The sequence below is a fragment of the Cyclopterus lumpus genome, chromosome 15 (genome assembly GCF_009769545.1).
Source record: "Cyclopterus lumpus isolate fCycLum1 chromosome 15, fCycLum1.pri, whole genome shotgun sequence".
NCBI lineage: Eukaryota > Metazoa > Chordata > Actinopteri > Perciformes > Cyclopteridae > Cyclopterus > Cyclopterus lumpus.
This window is the reverse complement of record NC_046980.1, coordinates 17,249,911-17,270,002: the sequence shown is the minus strand read 5'-3', so window position 1 is coordinate 17,270,002 and position 20,092 is coordinate 17,249,911. Positions and strand designations below refer to the sequence as shown.

General features: G+C 44.2%; 1 protein-coding gene across 6 annotated transcripts in view; it reads left to right on the top strand.

Annotated features, from left to right (window-relative positions):
* Window positions 1-20,092, top strand: part of LOC117743855 (signal-induced proliferation-associated 1-like protein 2) — a 75,197-nt gene that overhangs the window by 18,863 nt on the left and 36,242 nt on the right. For all 6 annotated transcript variants that reach the window (XM_034551752.1, XM_034551750.1, XM_034551754.1 and 3 more), the window contains exons 2-6: window positions 8,374-10,150; window positions 13,190-13,323; window positions 14,562-14,750; window positions 19,323-19,497; window positions 19,678-19,781. In XM_034551752.1, coding sequence (XP_034407643.1) covers window positions 8,638-10,150; window positions 13,190-13,323; window positions 14,562-14,750; window positions 19,323-19,497; window positions 19,678-19,781 — 2,115 coding nt within the window. In that variant the 5' untranslated portion in view covers window positions 8,374-8,637. The remainder of the gene's footprint in view (window positions 1-8,373; window positions 10,151-13,189; window positions 13,324-14,561; window positions 14,751-19,322; window positions 19,498-19,677; window positions 19,782-20,092) is intronic.

Genomic DNA, 20,092 nt, shown 5'->3' with positions numbered 1-20,092 from the left:
TGTCTAGTCTCCTCGTTTTCAAGAAGTGAAAGTCTTTTTCATATAGATCAAAATGTGGACTATAAAGAATGTCTCTTTTTGAAGTAGCGCTCATGCCAGAGGACAGAGTCCTGGATACACTGCAGTGCTTGTTTGATAAAGGCTGTGTTTTTCAGAAGTCTGAGCACCTGGGGCACTGACGGGGCATTCATGAATTTGGGCATTTCCCACAGTGCATTGTGAGGCCCCGATGATGAGGGTGCATGTTTACTCTTTGCTGTCTGACCTCCTTTTTTCTTTTTAATCTCTTCTGCTGATTGTTCTTCTGCTGTTGGGTCAACTCGGGTCTGTGTGCGCTGAGATGTAAACAGAAAGCCTCTAATCGCCCCCCCCCCCCTCGCTCCTGCAGAAGCTTTGTTGTTGCAAGCGCACACACTCGTCTGTGCACACACTCTTGCCCCTTTGTGCTATTTTCTGTGTCCTCGTGGTCCAACGTATGTGCTGAGGTGTTTGCGTGTGTTTGTGTGGATCATGTCTCAATGGTCAGTGGTTATTAAGCTTCTTTTAATGTGCTCAGAGGGACAGAGTGCACATATGCAGACAGTCTAAGAGAGACAAGATTTCAGAGGAGTAATAGAACAATCCAGACACTCTGATTCAAAGCATCTCCAAGTGCTTTAATAATGTCATGGGATCAGGTCCACGTTGTGTCAGCTTTGGGCATGCTCCTTGTTCAGGTATTGTTTATATAATTTCCAAACCCAGTAAAGAGGCCAACTTTGACACCGAGGTAAATACTTTCAAGGCGACTTTGAATACCGGTACAGTAGTTTAACATTTACAGAAACTTACAATTATCTGATCAGCTCTTGAACTCGTGGCACTAATGTAAAATAAATAATAATAATAAAGCATTTGAATAAACTTCTTATGCAGATAATTCATTTAGAGTGTTAATTACTTTTTTTTCCCTTTTCCATAAGATGGAAGATCATCTTAAAAATGGCTGGCACCAATTCTCTTTTTTGTACCCCTCCTTTGTAAAAGAATAAAAAAGAAAGGAGCGATCTCTCCACTCTGTCCCCTTGTTTGGTTTAGGGAACAAACAAACTCGCTCCTCGTCTGCTTTCTGTAAAGTAACACCGTCTTTAAAATCCTCTTCTCCGGCCTCCTGTAACTTCAGCTTTATGTTGTAGCTGCAGCTTGTGCATCTACTCATTTAAAGGTTCACCATCAGGACATCTGGCTTCATGTCTCAATGCAAAACGTACCCTCTTGCTTAGAGAGACAGACCTGCACTCACACCCACAGCCTTTGAGAACATGCTAAATGTGATTTTTTTTTCAAATTTGAAAAAGTATTATTTTTAATTCTGTAGCTTATAAGTCCGCTTAACCTAAATACATGTTGGCATCTGTGGTGGTTAAATTCTCACCAATGTGAATGTTTGTCACGGATAGCTTGGCTGAATATAGTTTTCTGTTAGTTTCCACATATTAGGCTCGATAAGGCAGCTGGCTGGAACATATTTCATTGGTTTCCTTACCTCCCACTGAGGGTGTGACCCTCCATTCACACTGGCCATTAAAATCCCAGCATTACTCCCTACGGGCAATATGGGCCATCGGGGTGTTCGGTTGGTGGTCTGGCCACAATAAGACGCAGTGGAGTCAGATGATTGGGTTCTTGCCGGCTCAGATATGGGGAGTTATCGCCATGTACTGGAAAGGGAGGGTTCGGCCATTATTGGCAGGGCTTTAGCATCGGTGCTAATTTGAGGTTCAGCTGGTGGGTGATTCCTCCCTGTGAATTGTGTGAGCAATTGATGAAAGAGGGAGATGTTGAATGGTGCATTTGGTTTTCTTTGGTCCATACTTTCATAGCCTCAGTTGGTGTGACACACACACACACACACAGCATGAACAAGTGTCCTTTCTGGTTATGGAGGCATTTGGGGAAGATGACATGCCTGGTTTCCCAGGCCCCGGTAATGAACTCTCAAGGATAACATCGCCCAATTAATTGGTTCTCTAGTTTAATTGCACAAATCTCTTTTGAGCAAGGTTTGGCAAAACTCCCATTCTCCTTCCCACTTCACCATTTTCCATTCTCTTCTTAACTTCACATTCTCCCTCGCTTTAACCCAGTTAAGGTAAAGAATTGCTCCAGTGAAGCAGAAACGTGAGTGTTTTCCTCAGATTGGAGATGCCTGTGTCTGGTTTCAGTCCACCCCTCCTTCCCCGACTGAAAGTGTGATGCATTTAATATCGCTGCTGCCCAAAACCATTGCGTACTCCCCTCCAATTCCCACCACAAGGTTGGAACAGCTGCTCTCAATAGAGGTTTGAAAACCGAGCTCCCACATTGTTAAAAAGCAACTCCTTGGAGGACAAAGTCCTAAAACCTTGTGCAGCGTGAATTTGATCGGATTTGAGTGTGATGTGACATGGAATGTGATTCGTTGGTTTTACTGACAGTTTATTGAGGTATCAAGCGGCAGGCAGTGAAGCATATGCAACATGCTTTCCGGTTTGTCTGTTTTCTGCTTGGATTCCTTCCTTCCTCTGTGTTAATGATGAACACAGTGTGACACATCCACTTGTTTGACTGGCTGCAGCCTGTCAACACTAAACAGTTGAAGGCACGTTACAGGGAACCAAAATAAATGGGGGTTGTGAACGCACTGAGAGGGACTTAGAAATTTGCTTCACATAGTAACACAGCCTGACTCACTATATGATGAAGTCCATGAGCTGGAAAGTTAGTGTAATCATCTTGGCCTCTAACCTACATTGCTCCCCCAATTTGGCTGCGGGATGAGAGGATGACTGCATCGCAGCTTGGCTTCGTCTCCGAAGGTCGAGGCGTCTTGGGGACGAGGCCAGCTACTACTTCCTGCTTGCAGAGAACAGAGGAGCATTAATATGGCTCAATTACGCCAGGCTTTATTAAAGATAATTGGCCATAATCACAGGTCTGCGTTCACCCCCGGGGCTAAAAGTGCATGGCCCAGCATTGTGGTAGGGGCTAAATAAACATGTTTGACCCAAGGTGCAATAGGCTGGACACTGTGGAGGATATTTTCTATTTTATTTAAGCAGGGCTCAAATAGAACTGCCTCCATTTGAGAGCCTTCTTTTCCCTACAAGATGCACTTACTCTTGCTGCAAATCCTGATATTTTGCTTGAATAATTGTGACATCCAGGTAACCTTTTGCAATTTCAACACACAATTTACTAAAGCTTTGCTACATCAGCGAGCACGAGATGTTTTTGAAACGTAACCTTAGGTCCAAGGCAAGTGACAAGTTTGGCTTTTCAGAGTCACTGCTACCTGAAAATCGCGTCGTCAACAAATCAGGTAGGCAGAGGATTTGGCATTCATCTTCAGAATATGTTTTTTAAGGGCTTATGACATGGCCCTGCTTTTTGAGCGTACAGTGTGTACCTAATTTCCTAAAGTGCTGTCAGCTCTGAGTGGTTGAAGCTTAATAATGTTGTGCAAGAAATGTTTTCAAGTTGGCACCTGGGATAAAATGTAACTCCAGTGCGCTCCTGTTTTGTGGAACATCTTTGCATTGTGACTCATAAAATCATAAATTCACTCTTCGCTCATGTCGCTGAGGAGTGAAGTATTTCCCGATGTGCCATACTACCCAGTTAGACTTATTCCGATACTGCACACGTGGATAGTTTGGACAAAAAGACAATCCGAGGTTTTGTCCAGACAGATCTGCTCTCCTGAACGAGTTGTGTAGGAGTTGTAGAAGTAACTAATGAGAAGTCTGTCAGTCTAGTGAGTCTTTCAGAGTTGGCTGACATCATGCCGCGTGTCCTGCTCGGTTGAAATATCAGCGATAGTGGACCATTAATCTCAGGAAGTTGGACAGAACGCGTGCAGTTTTCTGACAGCATATTAATATCTGATGGGCCTTTAATCAGGCCACAATGTCAGAGGATTATTTTAAGACCTAGCAGAACCGCTGGGCCACTCTTCTCTGGATGGACCACGATGAAAGACTGACTATCCAACATCAGAGACATAGAATGAGTTCATTACTGTAATTAGGCCTCTCTTCCTTTCCCCATCCCTCCTTCACCGTCCCTTCCCCCTGTTCACCAGGCCCTGTGTCTTAAACACCCATAATGGCAATGCATTACTCCAATAATAAAGGGCTGTTAGCAAAGCAGACCGCCCACCCTCCATCTGCTGCCTCACTTGCACAGACACACACACACACACACACACACACACACACACACACACACACACACACACACACACAGCTACAAAGGCAAGGGACAGAAAACAGCCTCCTTCAGGTCACAAAGAACATGGAATCTGCTGACCAAGTAGCCTGTGGCTCTCTCTATTGGTTCGGAGGGGGGGTGGATGGATGTGAAATGAGACAAGGTCCAACTGTGTTCATTAATCACTGTCGCAGAGAAAGTAGCTAATAGGAGGCAGGAAAGGGAAACGCAGACCACCATGTTCACTGGTTTATCCCGTCCACAATGTGAAATAAAGGCCAGCTAACCCTTTGCTGACCCTGTGTAGCAGCACAAACATGGAGAGGCGAGACAGTAACATAAACAGATAAAACATTCTTCTGTTTTTTTTTTTACTGTGAGTTCACAGCCAGTTGGAAAAGGTTTGAAGGGGAAAGAAAGTAGGAAGCTATATAACTGTGGTGATGTATTTTCTTCTTCTTTTTATTGCTTAATGTTTGTCAATTATTTCTCATTCCACACAATGACGTAACCCTATTTCTCCTACCAGTAATAGTAAACCTTAAGCTGATTGTTTTTGTTACGGCCCACTAGCTTATTTATATTGTTGCTGCTTGACACAGACAACTGTGAAAACTCCTTGCTGTTTTGTTGTCATGCGTTGAGATTACAGTATGTCAGTTTCTTTGTTCGTCTTGTTCCCAGTCATCCGTTAAAGCCTCTGTTGGAGTGTCCCCATTGATGAAGCTGTTTGCACAGGTGGCACATTTTGCTGTCACTCGCTCTAATTGTGAGTGTGAAAGGGCGTTCAGTCAACGCGTGACATTTGGTGTTGGTGGTCAGCAGACTGCCATATGAGTCACCTCTCCACTCTTTTAGTGGACATAAACTTCTTTCACACAGTTCTTGGCAAACGACCGGTATAATTGGGCACCGCTAGTGATTTGCACCATAAAACTGCCATAAAACTCAACGGAAGAATAAGAAAACGGGGCACGTAAGCTGTCACGATAGCTATATAATAAATAATTGCGATAAACGATATATTGTCATTTCGAAACCATTTTATGGCACTGATAATATAATAACACAATAGTCCAAGAAGCCTACACCCTTTCAAAGAGCAATTGATTTAAAATTGAAAATGTAACTATTCTAAATAAATAAAACATGAATTAAATAAAAGCACACAACTAATACAATGGACTCTCGGGCTCCGGTAACAAAGAAATTGCAATGTGTGAGTCATGCTCAAGTCTTATATTCGTAGGGAAAACTGCTGTTTATTAGTCGATGGTCGTGAAAAAAGATTGAGCTCATGTCCATATATTGTATAATAATTGAATAATGATTATCATGACAGGCCTTCCACTGGATGAAATCTCTTATCTTTAGGCAAGGAGCTGTTTTTGTCTGATACCAGTGTTATTTAACAAGTAATATTTTAGTCTTCAAATCACCCATTAAAACATCGGTGGAAATTCTTAGCCATAAACAAGTCGCAGATTCAAATAAGTCATCAGCAGAGTCTTGTGTTTGGTTTGCTCGCTCCACGTGAAAGCGTCCTTTTGTCAGACTGACTTAACCCTTTAGGTGCTTATATGCAATGTTACTGCTTTCGGTTACACCATACCAACTTTTCCCTAAAATGTCTAAAGTGGGAAAATGGCAGTTGTGCCTGAATATTGATCCCTGCTCCCAGTCCCACATGAGCCCATACAGGAAATGATCCTGAACATTGCAGGACTAGGCTGCATATGTGAAAGGGACTAAGATATGTTTAGAGTCATTTTCCTAGGAGTCTTGGTTTGTTTTGGCGACAGGATATCTTGCATGGTGTCTGCGGGGTATGGATATTTCGGTATGAAAATTCCCTTCTTCTCTTTTGTCAATTCGAGAACCAAGATTCACAAATAATTCTGAGACAAGTCTCATTATTACCAAATACACCAGATCTACACGTTTAAACTTTGTATAGTGGTAATTTATCAGACATCATTGGTCCCTGCTTACACTAACACATTGGTATTACATGTGTATGATTCAGAAATTAGACCATATCAGTAATGGTTTTACCAAATATTGAATGGCACAATTCTCATCTGTGATGTTCAAATATGTTCAATAATAAAATCCAAACCAACTTCAAATCTACCACTTGAGCCCTTTCAGACTCAGATGTTGTCTGCATTGCTTTGGCATCGTTAACTCCACTACAAGCCGGCAGATATTCCATTATTCATCATTCGCCAGTTCTAAAGGACAAACATATTTCCCAGAACAGTACTTGTCGCTACATTATGCACTCACATGACACAACACAATGTCTTGCTGTCCTCTCTACGCCTTAAATACATTGGCACTACAGTTTCGTGCTTGTGAATGAAGCTGTGTTCATAACCAGACCAGTCTGGGATGGGAGAGAGGAGTGTGGGTAGTTCGGCAGTCCATCTCATTGAGGAGGTATCATCATCAATCTCTTCATGCACATTTAGGTCATACATGCATTAACCTGCATTTGGCTCAGGCTGAAGCGCTCATCCCCAGTGTAGTTGGTCCAGTCTAGCCTATAGCTAATCTTGATGTGACCCACATTTTCAGCCTAAAATAGTTTACCCACTTCCTCATACATAATTGAGAAATGTAAACAGTTGTCTGGGAACAGGATATTTATCATATGAGAGTCCAGGGGACGGAGCCGAAGCAAAGATTGGAATGCCGTTCCCAACTTTGTCCCTGACATTTAGAGTGAAACCTTGCAACGACAATAGCTTTAACAGGGATTCTCATCGCCAGTGAAGCAAAACAAAACTGGCAATCCAGTGCTTCTGTGATATGGAGGGTTCACTTGGTAACTCATGGGGTTTTCACATGATTACAGTAGGAGGAAGGAGGCACACCACCAGCCCCAAAGAACACGAGAAAAGCATTTAGGTCAATGTAGGAAGAGTTGTAGTCTCCAGTGTGACATGGTGTGGTGTGATCTTCCATGCAGAAGCCAGTTTTATTTTTGTTGTGGAGATTAATCCATTCCAGTGTAACACCTCAGTCACTAACCCCCACTGGACCCTACACCATATCTAATAGCATTGGATGGAATTTGATGTAAGAGGAGTTGCTCACTTCCTCTGTTGCTTTCAGCGACAGCATGCAGCACAGTCTTTGTTTGTTAGCGTCTTTATTACATTGTCCATGTCGAATCGTTTCCCGCAGTTGGAACGGGGCTATAGGACCAACATACAGTTGATGTACAGAGACATTACGGATATAAATGGAAACCACGTGAGTTTGCAGCAGCAGTCTATCCAACATCTGAAATACCCAAGAGGGAACAAATCTGCTTTTCAAAGACAAGCCAGACGATGTTTTCGCTCCCCTTCCCCCTGTCCTCAGATGTTCAGGTTAATGAATAAAACCTGCTGATATCAGCCTTTTGTCTGTTTATTTCCCCCCCCAGTTGAACAAAACTGAACAAGGGGAAAAGAACTTGCAAACTTCCTTTTCTCTAGTTACGGTAGTGGAGTGGACCACCACTTCTTATTTCAGTGCGTTTGAGGCTATTATGCATATTATATTACATTAAATACATGTTTGTTTGTCATAGCCAGTTTACCTCATTGGGTTATTGTTAATTTTCCTCTTAACCAAATACAGGCGATGTGGCATTGTCGTTGAATATGCAAAACTATCCCCACTGTATAATTTGCAGCTTGATGATGCTGCGAGCGGTTGGATCAGATATTGGTACATGTGAACATTTAGCTGAACATCTGCCTCTTGTTGTTGTAATTTGCTTCACTGCAATCTGTTAGGCATTGGCTGGAAGCACCAGCAAAGATATACATCTATCTTGTTATAAACCCATAATGGCACTAGCTCCTCTACACTAATTGGCCATATTCGATGATATGCTCTGCAGTTGTTCCAAAGCTAATGCAGCCCTACAAAACCCTCAGTTGGAGTTTATTACAAGATAACAGGGCACATAAGATTTTGTTCAATAGTATGATATTTTTTATAGCTGAACTGAATGTGCCGTGTTTTGGGTCATTTTTTAACACAAAATTACTTTTCTCCTTTTTAAATAAAAATGACTGTTTCAAAGTTTTAACCCGCTCGCCGTGTGCTAACATTTTCTTCTGTGTTTTCATTTCTGTGCCATAGATCCAACCCTTCCAGCTGTTGTTCTGCATTGGTGACACGCTGTGAGAAAAGACTCCACGGCGCTGTGCCTCAGCGCCCCTCAGACACTTGTCCTTGACATCCAAATGCTGTGTGTTGATCATCGTGCCAGCCGCCTTCTGTGAGTTATGACGACGGCTGCTTCCTTGACTCAGGAAAGAGGCTCCTCCTCCGCTCAGCAGTGAGCGAATCGCATGATGTAATGAAGGAGGGAAGTCTGCTCTTCAAGGAGTCTGCCAGCAGGATATGAGTATTTTGAGCCCTGTGACAGATAACAAATCAAACCTCGTGGGAATTGTGGGAGGCCCAGAAGAATACTCCAGAGCAATGCAGTCAGAGGAGCTATTCAACAGGAAACTGAAAGCCCTGAATGGTAGCATGGGACCGCCAGCCCCGAACATGCAGGGTAAAACAGAGGGCGCAGGGAAAACAAATGGTAATCCAGCCATGCCTAAAATGGGCGTCAGGGCCAGGGTGACAGACTGGCCACCAAGAAACGATGGATGGGACGGACGACCTTCGCCAAACTATCAGAGTGTGATACCTGTATTTCAAAACGGCCAGCAGGAACATACTGTGGAAATACTGGAGCACGGCGAGGCAGTCTGTCTGGAGGTAGACTACTCTGACAAATACACACTGAGTGACCTCCTCAGCCACTCCCCGCTGAAGGGTCTACATCCAATCCGCCAGCGCAGCAACAGCGACGTTACCATTAGTGACATTGACTCTGAGGACATAATGGACCAGAATGCTGTCAATCCAAACACTGGGGCCTCACTGCACCGCGAATATGGCAGCACGTCCTCCATTGACCGTCAGGGCCTGACTGGAGACGGCTTCTTCACCATGCTTAGAGGCTACCGAGTAGACACTCTGGACCACCGAAGCATACCGCCTATGGGTTTCCCCGAGCTGTTGCGCTGTGATGCCTCCCTCTCCCCCAGCCTGCAGACAGCAGCTCAGATCGCCAGGGGTGAGATAGTCCACATTCCGGGCTACGACTACGTAGACAACTCTCTCATTTACAGCCGGGAGCCGGAGCGGTCCTTCATGAGGCGCCTTAAATCGGAATCATCCGAAACATCTCTGTTCAAGAAACTCCGGACCATAAAGAGCGAGAGTGACGCCTTGCGGCTCTCGATAGAGGACGACCGGCGACCACTCAGCTTCCAAAAATGCTTTGCGCACTATGACGTCCAAAGTGTTCTTTTCAACATCAGTGAGGCGGTGGCAAGCAGAGCAACCTTGAGCCAGAGGAAGAACACTACCACTGGGGCTTCAGCCGCCTCAGCTATAGGGCTTGGAGCTGTGGTGCCTGGAGGTGGAGCAGTGGCTGGACCCGGGGCAGGGTGCTCCGATGGCGGAGCAGCAGGATGTAGCAGTGGAAATGCCCCCATGTTTGAGTCTCCACTCGGCAGCAGGGAGGACTTGAACCCCAAGGAGAACCTGGACGTTGACGAAGGGGACGGAAAGAGCAACAGCTTAGTGCTGACCTGTCCTCACTTCCGCAATGAGATCGGTGGTGAGGGCGAGAGGAGGATCTCCCTCTCCAGAGCCAACAGTGCCAACTACAGTGGTTTGTCAGAGAGCTGCTCTTTTGAATCCTCTTTAAGTTCCCACTGCACCAATGCTGGCGTCTCCGTGCTAGAGGTGCCTCGAGAAAACCAGCCAATCCACAGGGAGAAGGTCAAACGCTACATCATTGAGCACATCGACCTTGGAGCATACTACTACCACAAGTACTTCTATGGGAGAGGTAAGGAATGCTTCCGATTATATTATATTTGAGTTTACAGAGATTAAACAGTGAGGATTTAAAATGACTCAATGTTGAGGATTATTATTACACTTTCGAGGCCAAATCCATTTTCCTTCAAGACACAATGCCGTGTGAGAGCAAGTTCCCAAATGGAACAGCCTCGGCTCATTGGGTAAGATATTTCGACGGCCCAGTTATTTTTGTAGGACCAGATGAAATAAAGGCCAGAACAATAGCAGGCTTGTGTTTGGTGCGAGGGTGTGTGTTTCACTTCCTCGGGAGAGGAGCTGTCATGTCCTTCCTGTGATATTGCCCTGAACCCCGCGGAGAGGCTGTGATTAGTCATGCGAGAAGAGAGAGGTGAGCGAGAGGGTGCGTTTGCAGCTGTTCACTGCGGAGGCCACAGGGGTGCGAGGACCCCTCCTCTGAAACTTTAGGGTTAGTAAAACTATGCCACAGCCCTGAGTCCCCTTATTAAAACACCTATGTGACTGATGCTGGAAATACCACGCAGACCCCGACCCATCAGCACATTATACGTGTCTGTTTTTCCTACTGTCTGTGCGACTCTGTCCGCCGCTCTCAGCAGATTGAATTACCCATTCTTGAGCCTCCCCAGAAAACAGCTGCTTCACCTTTTAACACTGACAGATGCCTGACCTTCTCCAAAAAAGATACTCTCTGTGTGTTAGAATATTCTTCAGCGGGAGTTTGTAAACCCAATCGAGGATCAGTTAACGAGACAATTACAGAGCTGCTCTGTGTACAGTATCTGGCCACAGTGGCGGGCCAAAGTATGTGCAATGCTCCGTGTTGCTGTCAGTTTGCTTTTGATGTTATGGCTATTCCAGGAGATGACTTTTCACAGTATATCGATGCAGCTTTTGCCCTTTCTTCACAAGGTGTTTCATTGGAGAGACAATTCTGTCATCACCTCTGCTTCACCATAAACACACACCAACAGGCGCTCGCACACACTCGCACAAACATGTCAACTCTTTAGGACAGGCTTTTATCAACTTGGGCATTGATCCCATTGATTGCCTAAAGCCCTCTTTCCCTTAGCAACAGGAGTGTTTCACCCCAGGCTGCACTAATGGACTCAATGTTTCATCCACACCGTCGGGCCATAACTTGTTACACACACACACACACACACACACACACACACACACACACACACACACACACATATATATATATATATATATATATATATATATATATATATATATATATATATATATATATATATATATATATGTTTGTATTTTTTTTAAAGTAAAGATGCACAGATTCAAGATTTTGAAGGCATTTCTTCAGTGTGGAGTGACAGGAAGATGGGAAATGTATTTGACAGTCAAAGTCATCCATTCGACAACTTTTGGCAAATTGTCAACGGCATGTGATGAGTAACTGTGACATGTTATAGAGGAGTGTTGACAAAAAGCTTTCCTCTACAATAAACAGCGTCTCCCTCACTGTGCTGTCAACATTCTGATGCCCCGTGGATCATATGCAGAGGCCCCTGGGCCTCCTACCACCAATTGACCTCATGCCTCACAGAGCATCTCCAACTCACTCCTCTGTCCCTGACGAGCCATGTCTCAGGCGGCTAACCCCGCACTGCCTCCATACAGTTAATTTATTACTCATGCTGATATGCGCTTTGCCCTGTTAATGCCACAGTGACAAGAATCGGCGTATTTATGTTGCACGCTCTCACAGCATGGATGCATAATGAAAACTTCTGCAGGAATCTCTTTGCGAATGTCAGTGCTTTGAGTCCCTGCTGAGGTTTTTCTTTTGTTGTCTGCTGAATCCAGGTCTTTCTCCACGGCTTTAGCCAGGATTAGGGGGTGTTTGCAAGGCATTGCTTTTTGTTTGCAAAGCTCAGCTCCTGTCCGTGTCCTAAACACACACTTCCACATACCCATGCCGACCGTTATCAGAATAACACTAAAGATATGTTTTCACAATGACACCATATCTTTGCAATGTTCTCATTAACTAAACTGTATTCTGATTGCCTTATTTATTTTACTAAATTAGTACTGGTGTTTACATTGCTTTGAACTAAAAAGACTAAAAGTCCCCTCTAGTGTTCATTACATTTTTCTTTAATCCTCACAACCTGCTGGAAAGAACATCATCAAAACAACATTTGTCTACCAATCTGGCCTGTAAAAGTCAACATAAACATCAAAAAGTGTCCTGTTTACATTCCCCTAAAGGACACAAATGCTCTGAGCCTGATCAAAGGGGACATCCTGGTGGCCTTGTGGTTAAAGGCTCATGCCATGAAACCAGTGGGTTTAAATGAAGCCAGGAGACTTTGCCTCCTCGGTCTCTCCCCATATATTCTTCCTCTCCACACAGTCAATTATCGAATGAAAGCCATATAGCATGAAAACAGAAGCAAAAATGACCTTGAGTGATGTAACCCTTAATTTTAGCATGGGTTGTTAAGCCTGCTCCTCCGTACAGCCGCAGGTATGAGTCTGTCGTGAGTTCAACAATACAAATACAAAAAGCACCCTATAAACAGAGGGTGTTTATGGGGGGCTTGTTGTATCTTTTTTTATACTTGCATTATACATCATAAATAAAACATGCCAAATATAATACTTGACTGTAATGCTTTAAGAATACTTTGCTTTAAATGGGTTTATATTGTGTTGCGTATCTGGGTCAGTGATGGTTCACAGCAGGTCAAACTGTCCAGAGCTCTATATTTTTATTTGTTTGTGTGCTTTTTAATTCCCAGTGCTCTAATCCAAAGTGAATGTATTTCCACTGGACCCCCTGCTGCATTCTCTAATCAGTGTCACAGTTCGTCCAGGGCCAATCCACACACAGGATTTGTTTATACCAAAATAAATTAATGAATACACAGGCTCAGATTTGAAGAACAATTATAGATTCCAATTCTGAAAGATCTCTTGGAACTAGAGGTTCTTCACTTCTGTGAAGTTGATGTCAACCCAGAGCTCTAAATGTGTGTTTTAATTCCCATCTTTCTTGCTCGACCTCCAGAGCATCAAAACTACTTTGGGGTCGATGACAATCTGGGCCCCGTGGCGGTCAGCGTCCGCAGGGAGCGGTTGGACGATGGGAAGGAGAAAGATGGAATGCAGCACAACTATCGAGTCACCTTCAGAACCAGCCAGGTAACTATACTACATCGAAGTGCACTTATTCTGCACTGCTTTTTGTCTCGTAACTACTGGGGGTGCTCGGTGGGAGAAACCTGATTACTATTGCTCAATTAAAGAATTGACGAGCCAGATCTCGCTTTTCAGGGAATATTTTCGTGTATTGCATTCAATGTTGAGGTCTCTCAGTTCAGGGCTTGTTCAAGCGGCACAGGAGTGCAGGAATGCTTCAGTACTCCTGAAAACAAGAGGAGGCTTCACGCTCCTAAATCTGCTCCTAAATCGGCTCCTTGCACCGTGATATGCCGAGTGATTCTGTGCCAGTTGTGACTCAGTTGACCAGTCATGCAAACACTGATTGCCGTCTATCGGAGTCAGCGTGCTCACCCTTGCTCTCCATGCGTGGCCACCTCTACAACCTGAGATGCACAGTCCCGCTGTCTCCTGTTGTACGGAAACCTCTCCCTAATTGATGCAGGGTGGTCTCATTCACTGAATAATTCAGGTGTAACAGATGTGTCGGGCAGGGAAATGTCACTGATATCCAGTGCAATTCTTGGTGTAAAGCACCACTCCCACGATAAACCACTGTATCTGGGTCACCGTAGCCCTGCAAGTAGCACGCAGACGATGTTTAGACCCCCCGCCCAACTGCTGGAGCGTCTTTTTGCCTGTACTCCTATCCTTTTAGCCCCAGCGCTTTCTGCCTCTCTTCATCACTCGCCCTTCCCTCATCGAGTCTCTGAAGTAATCTGCTTTTCAGAAAGCCTCTCTGTCGGACAGCCATTGACTGCTGAGATTCGCATTCACAGGCTGCATGCATGGAAATGGCCGTAAATGTGTCTGCGATGTTCCAAACAACAACACGGGGTTGCAGAGTGGGTGTTCAGAAGCTGTTTGTGTCAACGTTTACTGGCACATTAATGATCTTACTATTAAAATACCACTTAACATCTACTGTGCAGTTAGCTTTTCTTAATTATTTAGAATGTGAGTTCCTAATGCCTTCCAATGGAGCCATAATGGAGCCATTTCCCTGAATAATATGGCACAGCATAAAAGGATATTATTGTTGACGCACATAGCAGCTAGCATATAAGCCTGTTTTTGATTTCCAACATATTTCAATAACATACAAAGGCTCAATGAGATCCAAATGAATAAAATCACACGCATTCTACGAGGGGACATCAAGAACTCGTAAGAAACTTTGCTTAACTGGATGAAACCTCATCATTTTTCTTTTCTGCCAGCTGACCACACTCCGTGGAGCCATCCTGGAGGATGCCATTCCATCCACTGCAAGACACGGGACGGCCCGCGGCCTGCCGCTGAAGGAAGTGCTCGAATACGTCATCCCTGAGATTAATATCCAGTGTCTGAGGCTGGCCCTCAACTCCCCCAAGGTCCCGGAGCAGCTACTCAAGCTGGACGAGCAGGGGGTGAGTACACGAGATGTCCTCCGTGCTTTGAGTGCCACCACAGACCACATCTGATGATGATTAAGCAGCACTAGAGCAATCTGTGATGAAGAGTCTTGATCAGTTTGTTGCGAGGAAAATATTTCCATTTGCTTTCAATAGCAGTTGAGTAAACATTACAATTTGCAGATTTATTGGGCATTACATACTATTACTTAATAATAATAATAATAATGTTTTAAAAACAAACTAGAAATAGCGTGTTTATTAGTTAACTTAAGTCGTGCCTGTAGGTGGATTTTCTTAACTTCTGAGAGCACCCCCATTTCCAGTCTTTATGCTAAGCTAAGCTAACCAGCTGCTGACTGTATAGCTTCATATTCAATGGGCAGACATGAGTGGTATTATTACTCCACTCTTTGCCAATGAGCACATTTCCCAAGGTGTTGATCTAATCTTTTTTAAAGAAAGAAAAGCTGTGGCCCAATCCCTCTCCTCCACACAGACTAAAGTATATCTTTATTATGAATAATGTCTTGGAATTAGATTATGATGGACTGTATTGATATTGTGATATAGATCTTATATTCAAGGTATATCTCTCTCTGACCTTTTGCGTCAGCTGTAGAAGGCAACGGGAGGGATTAACTTCAAATAGCAGGAAGCTCTGTCCCATATGTGAGCTGCTTATTATAGATGAACACACGCTCCCGCATGGAGCCACAAGACAGCCAATATCACACTTAATTATAATCAATGTGATCCCACTCTCTCTGTCGCCATCATCGACTACTTTGACACACATTTTCTGCTGATAGACGACAGCTAAAGTAACTCGCTTCCTGACAACTTACTTCACCTTAGAGCAGGCGATTTGGTATTCTGCCGATACGGCGCAGGATGTCATCTTGCATTATCTCTGTTTGAAAAAAAAAAAAAGTCTATTAGTAATACGGGCTCTCTACAGTCACAGGTGTCAGAGATGGCTTCATTGTGTGATCTTAAGGCCTTTAATACCTCATCTAAGTAAACTGCAAGATGGAAAGGAGTGCGGGGGAATTAGCGAGTGCTATTTTGCTTGTCTTGCTATCAGAGAATTGGCTGCTTATTAGTGTAATTACATTCATTAGCATGAGCCCATCCTTCCATTTGACAGGGGAAGGCTCTTATAATAGAAAGTGTCAGCAATGTCCCTCTTGTATATTAAGATTTTCTTCCAAATGTAAACAAGAACAGAGCAGTGTAGTGTCCTCTCCAAAGCAAGTTAAATGCACTTAAGATGATGACAGACTCTGGGTATCCAATTATCGCAAAGCAACTTTGTAAGTAAGTGCGCTAGGAAGTGCTTCCTGTCAGATCTCACAGAGCTGATACGGGAGTTTGTTCACCTGCCGCACAACTCTCGCTGCCTTTTGGTATGAGAGACTGTCCGCAGATAAAGACTGTGATATAAGACCAAAACTGACACACAGGGGAGGGGGGACCCAAGTGGGGCTCAACGCTCCTCCAACTGGCACTCCTCCTCACAGACCTCAAACCAAACACCCAGTGGAGGCCAGTTATATATTTGGACATCAGTATTTTTGTACACTCCTGTTTTAATCATTAATGTTTTGCTTGCCTTGCAAATGTTATTACGTCAACCGCCCTGTCATCTTCCTTTTTAACCGAGCCAGACTTTCACCGCCCTTCCTTCCTGTTTATGTGAGGAAGCCAATATTGGAATACAGGAAGAACTGCACCTCAGAAGAAGAGTGCTCTGCCCGGCCTGTTTTTGTTTGTATGAGCGCATGATGTTCTTCCACCGCAAAGCTTTTATCGGGGGGATTTTTTTTTGTCCTCATGTTGTAGATTGTCTAAAAACAGAAAAGCACGTCTGGTTTATGAGAGTATCCTGCAGCCAGACAATCTTCACAATAACCTCATGGTCAGTTCTGCAGAGAGGAAAATCCCTGAAAGCAGCGCTGTAATGGCCCTGGATGTAAGAAGAGAACGGAGCATATGTGAATGTATTTTAGATCACGCTGTCGATCACAGAGGACTGGCTATGTGCAGATGGACTGGGAAAAGCATTAGGCAGTTAATCAGATTTCTAAGATGTGATTTTAAGTGGTGGAAATCACAAATGATACATTTTTCTAAGAAAGCCCTCGATGTAAAAATGTGTATCTGCTGTTTCCATCTCGAGGCTTAAATCTAGGGAGATGACAGAATTCTTGTTTGATAGAAACTGTTTATCATTGGCATCGGTTTCAGAATTAAACATGTAATTTTAAGCTTTAATTTACAATTCCTGATATTTTTTTATAAAAGAGAGATAAAGGCTTGCCTGCAGGTGTCTGCATGTAACTACACATATTAGTGTTTGGCGATAGCAGAGACAACATCGAAGAGGTCAGGGAAAGGTTACTAATCTACCCTCTCAATTATGCTGAACAAATTACCTTCTACCTCACAGAGAAAACCCATTCTCACTCCGCCAATCTGTGAACACTCTGAACAAAGAGTAAATGCGTGGCACCGCCCAACTGCCAATGCTGCCTGTCAAGTTTACTTACATTAGTCAACAGGTAAAGCCTCTGCAGCACAATATATCACTCCTGATGCCCACAGCGACAGCTCAACTCCGAAGTACAAGTCAGACGAGGTCTTTTCCACAAGTTCAATAAAGTAATCTACCACCTGCAGAGGCCGTTATTGCATCACCTTTCCCTGATGTATATCAATCCCCCGTCATGACTTTGACTAAGGATTAATTCGGTGAAATTATGCCCTGACCAGAATGTATCCCCCTCCCCCACCACACATCTGAGTTCCATGTTTTATATATTGTCGCTGCAGAACTTCTGCCCTAAAAAACGTCCCAAAATACAACAGTGATGTTTGTGTAATGACACAGGAAGATTGTAGCCCGGTTTTGGATTTATTTTGCCGCACCGGGGACACTGCAGTGCAGACAGGTGTCACAGGGATGGTATGTGTTGCAATCGGGCACTGCTCTATCCCTCAGGTGCATCTCAGAGCATTCCAAGGGGAACGTTGTCCTCATTTCTCTCTCCACTCATTAAGTCTCTTTCTATCTGCATTTTTAGAGTTTTTTCTCTCTTTTTTTCCAGAAAAGGAGGAGGGGGGTGAACTGTTTTCAGCACCCCCCAGCTCTGGATAAAGGGAGAATAACATTTTGGGAGAAAGTTATCTAAGGACAGAAAAATCTTGCTTTTTAGCAGTTTATGCTCAGATTATTAGCTAATCACAGATCCGTTAAATAGGATAAAGCTTCTTTCCTGTTACGGCTGCATTAATTCATGCCACCAAAAAAACCACACACATCAAAGGCAGTTGGTTCCACAATGGGCTTTACCTCGGGAGCATTACTCATCTGTATATGTGCCCTGATGTGTTTGCACTTTTCAGGCAGAGACAAATTTGCAGCACCAAAGAGCAATGCGATTGTCCTTGCCGTCGGCCAGTCTGTTAAGAGGAGAGGGAGGTTAAGTGAGCCCGAATAATGCAGGTTGAAAAATAGAAGACCTCATCATTGCACATCAGGCCATTTCCACTGGGCTCGAAGCTATAATAGCTTTCCGTCCACCGCAGGAACTCTAGTGCAGGGCGGCCTTGCCTGATGGAGGAAGTCATCATGACAACAGTGTCAGGAGCCGAGAACAGATAACCTGTAAAGGAGGAAAAAAAGACAATCTCAATTTGTTTCAGTGTATGGATCAATTTGCTGGCTGTCACATTCGGAGAAACCTTTCGTCTCGCCGTATTGACACATTTTCCCCGGGTCGAGATCCTGCTGTGAATTTAGGTAACAGGTGCCAAACGCAAGGGGCCATTCTTCACCTTTTTTTCACCCCCCTTCTACTCTCTCTCTTGGCCGGCATCAGGGAGAAGTAAGCCATGAAAGATTCATGTTGGTGGAGAGGGCTCTCGCTCTCACCGCGCAAGAAGAATCACTCAGGATGTTTTCTTTCTTCCTGCCTCTTCGTGAGACAAGTTCATATCATACCTGTCATTTCTGGATACGATTAATGCTTGCAGTGAAAAGCTGTGAGTTTTGGCAGGCTTCTGCATGTCTATGAATACTCCTCTTTGTGAATAAGACATGTATCTTCATTGAGGCGCTCTCTGTAGAACAATGGCTGAATCATGAAGTATTATTAGTGGGGTGTTTGGAAGTTCAATGTCTTGTATTTTGTTAGTTTACCAAACACCTACGTGTTACAACAGATTGGAATGCTTTTGCTGGCAGCTTACAAAGTGTTTTGCCATAAACCAAAGCTATCCTGCTATCTGTCTGCAATTCACCTCACAGCTGCTCTTAAGTAGCAGCTATTAGCTGGGCTTGATTTATGCTCTGCTCTGAGCTCCTGAGAGTTCATAGCCTGGCTTCATAAAAGGGGATTTCAGCTCTTTCCTAGAAGGGCTGTGAAGGCCCTCACATTTGCTGTGACATGATGGAAAGTGGGCACTCGCTTGCTCTTGAGTGCATAATGTACAGCAAGTACATGAGTGTGGTGTGCGTGATGCATATCTGCGTCAGGAAGTGATACTTACCCGCTGAGTGTCTGTGTATGTTCCTCATTCCAGCTAAGCTTCCAGCACAAGGTGGGGGTGCTTTACTGCAAGGCGGGCCAGAGCACAGAAGAGGAAATGTACAACAACGAGAGTGCTGGACCGGCGTTGGAGGAGTTCTTGGATCTGCTCGGTCAGAGGGTGCGCCTCAAAGGCTTCACCAAGTACAGAGCGCAGCTGGATAACAAGAGTAAGTTACGGGACGCATCCAATGTAAACATTCACAAAGTGCAAGCCCACTCACTTCCTGCTGAGTGCAGATGCTCTGCTTTGTTTCTTTTTTTTCTTTTTAAGTCTATATAACTTAAGTCTTGATTTCTATTTAATTACATCATCAGCTTATCTAACACAATGGTCTTTTGTGTTACAGCGGACTCCACAGGCACACACTCTCTCTACACCACCTACAAGGACTATGAACTGATGTTTCACGTGTCCAGCATGCTCCCCTACACACCCAACAACAGACAGCAGGTCAGTAAACTCCACACCCAACGTTTCCACACCCCCCCTCTCTTCCCGAGGACCGTCATGTTTACTTTACTGTGGTAAGCCGATGACTAATGGTGGTAATAAGTCCCTGAGCAGCTTCCTTTTAGGATATCTTCAATCCCGGCTCCTGACAATCTTCCCCAGGGGCTCATTTTGCCACGATAATGACCAATCAGTTGAAAGCATGAGCATTGCCATGGTAACGGGTACCCCACAATAGGATTTTAATCAATGCTTCCCAGAGGGGCTGTATCCAACATGGTATTAGATGGACCTCAGTGTCTGTCTGTGCT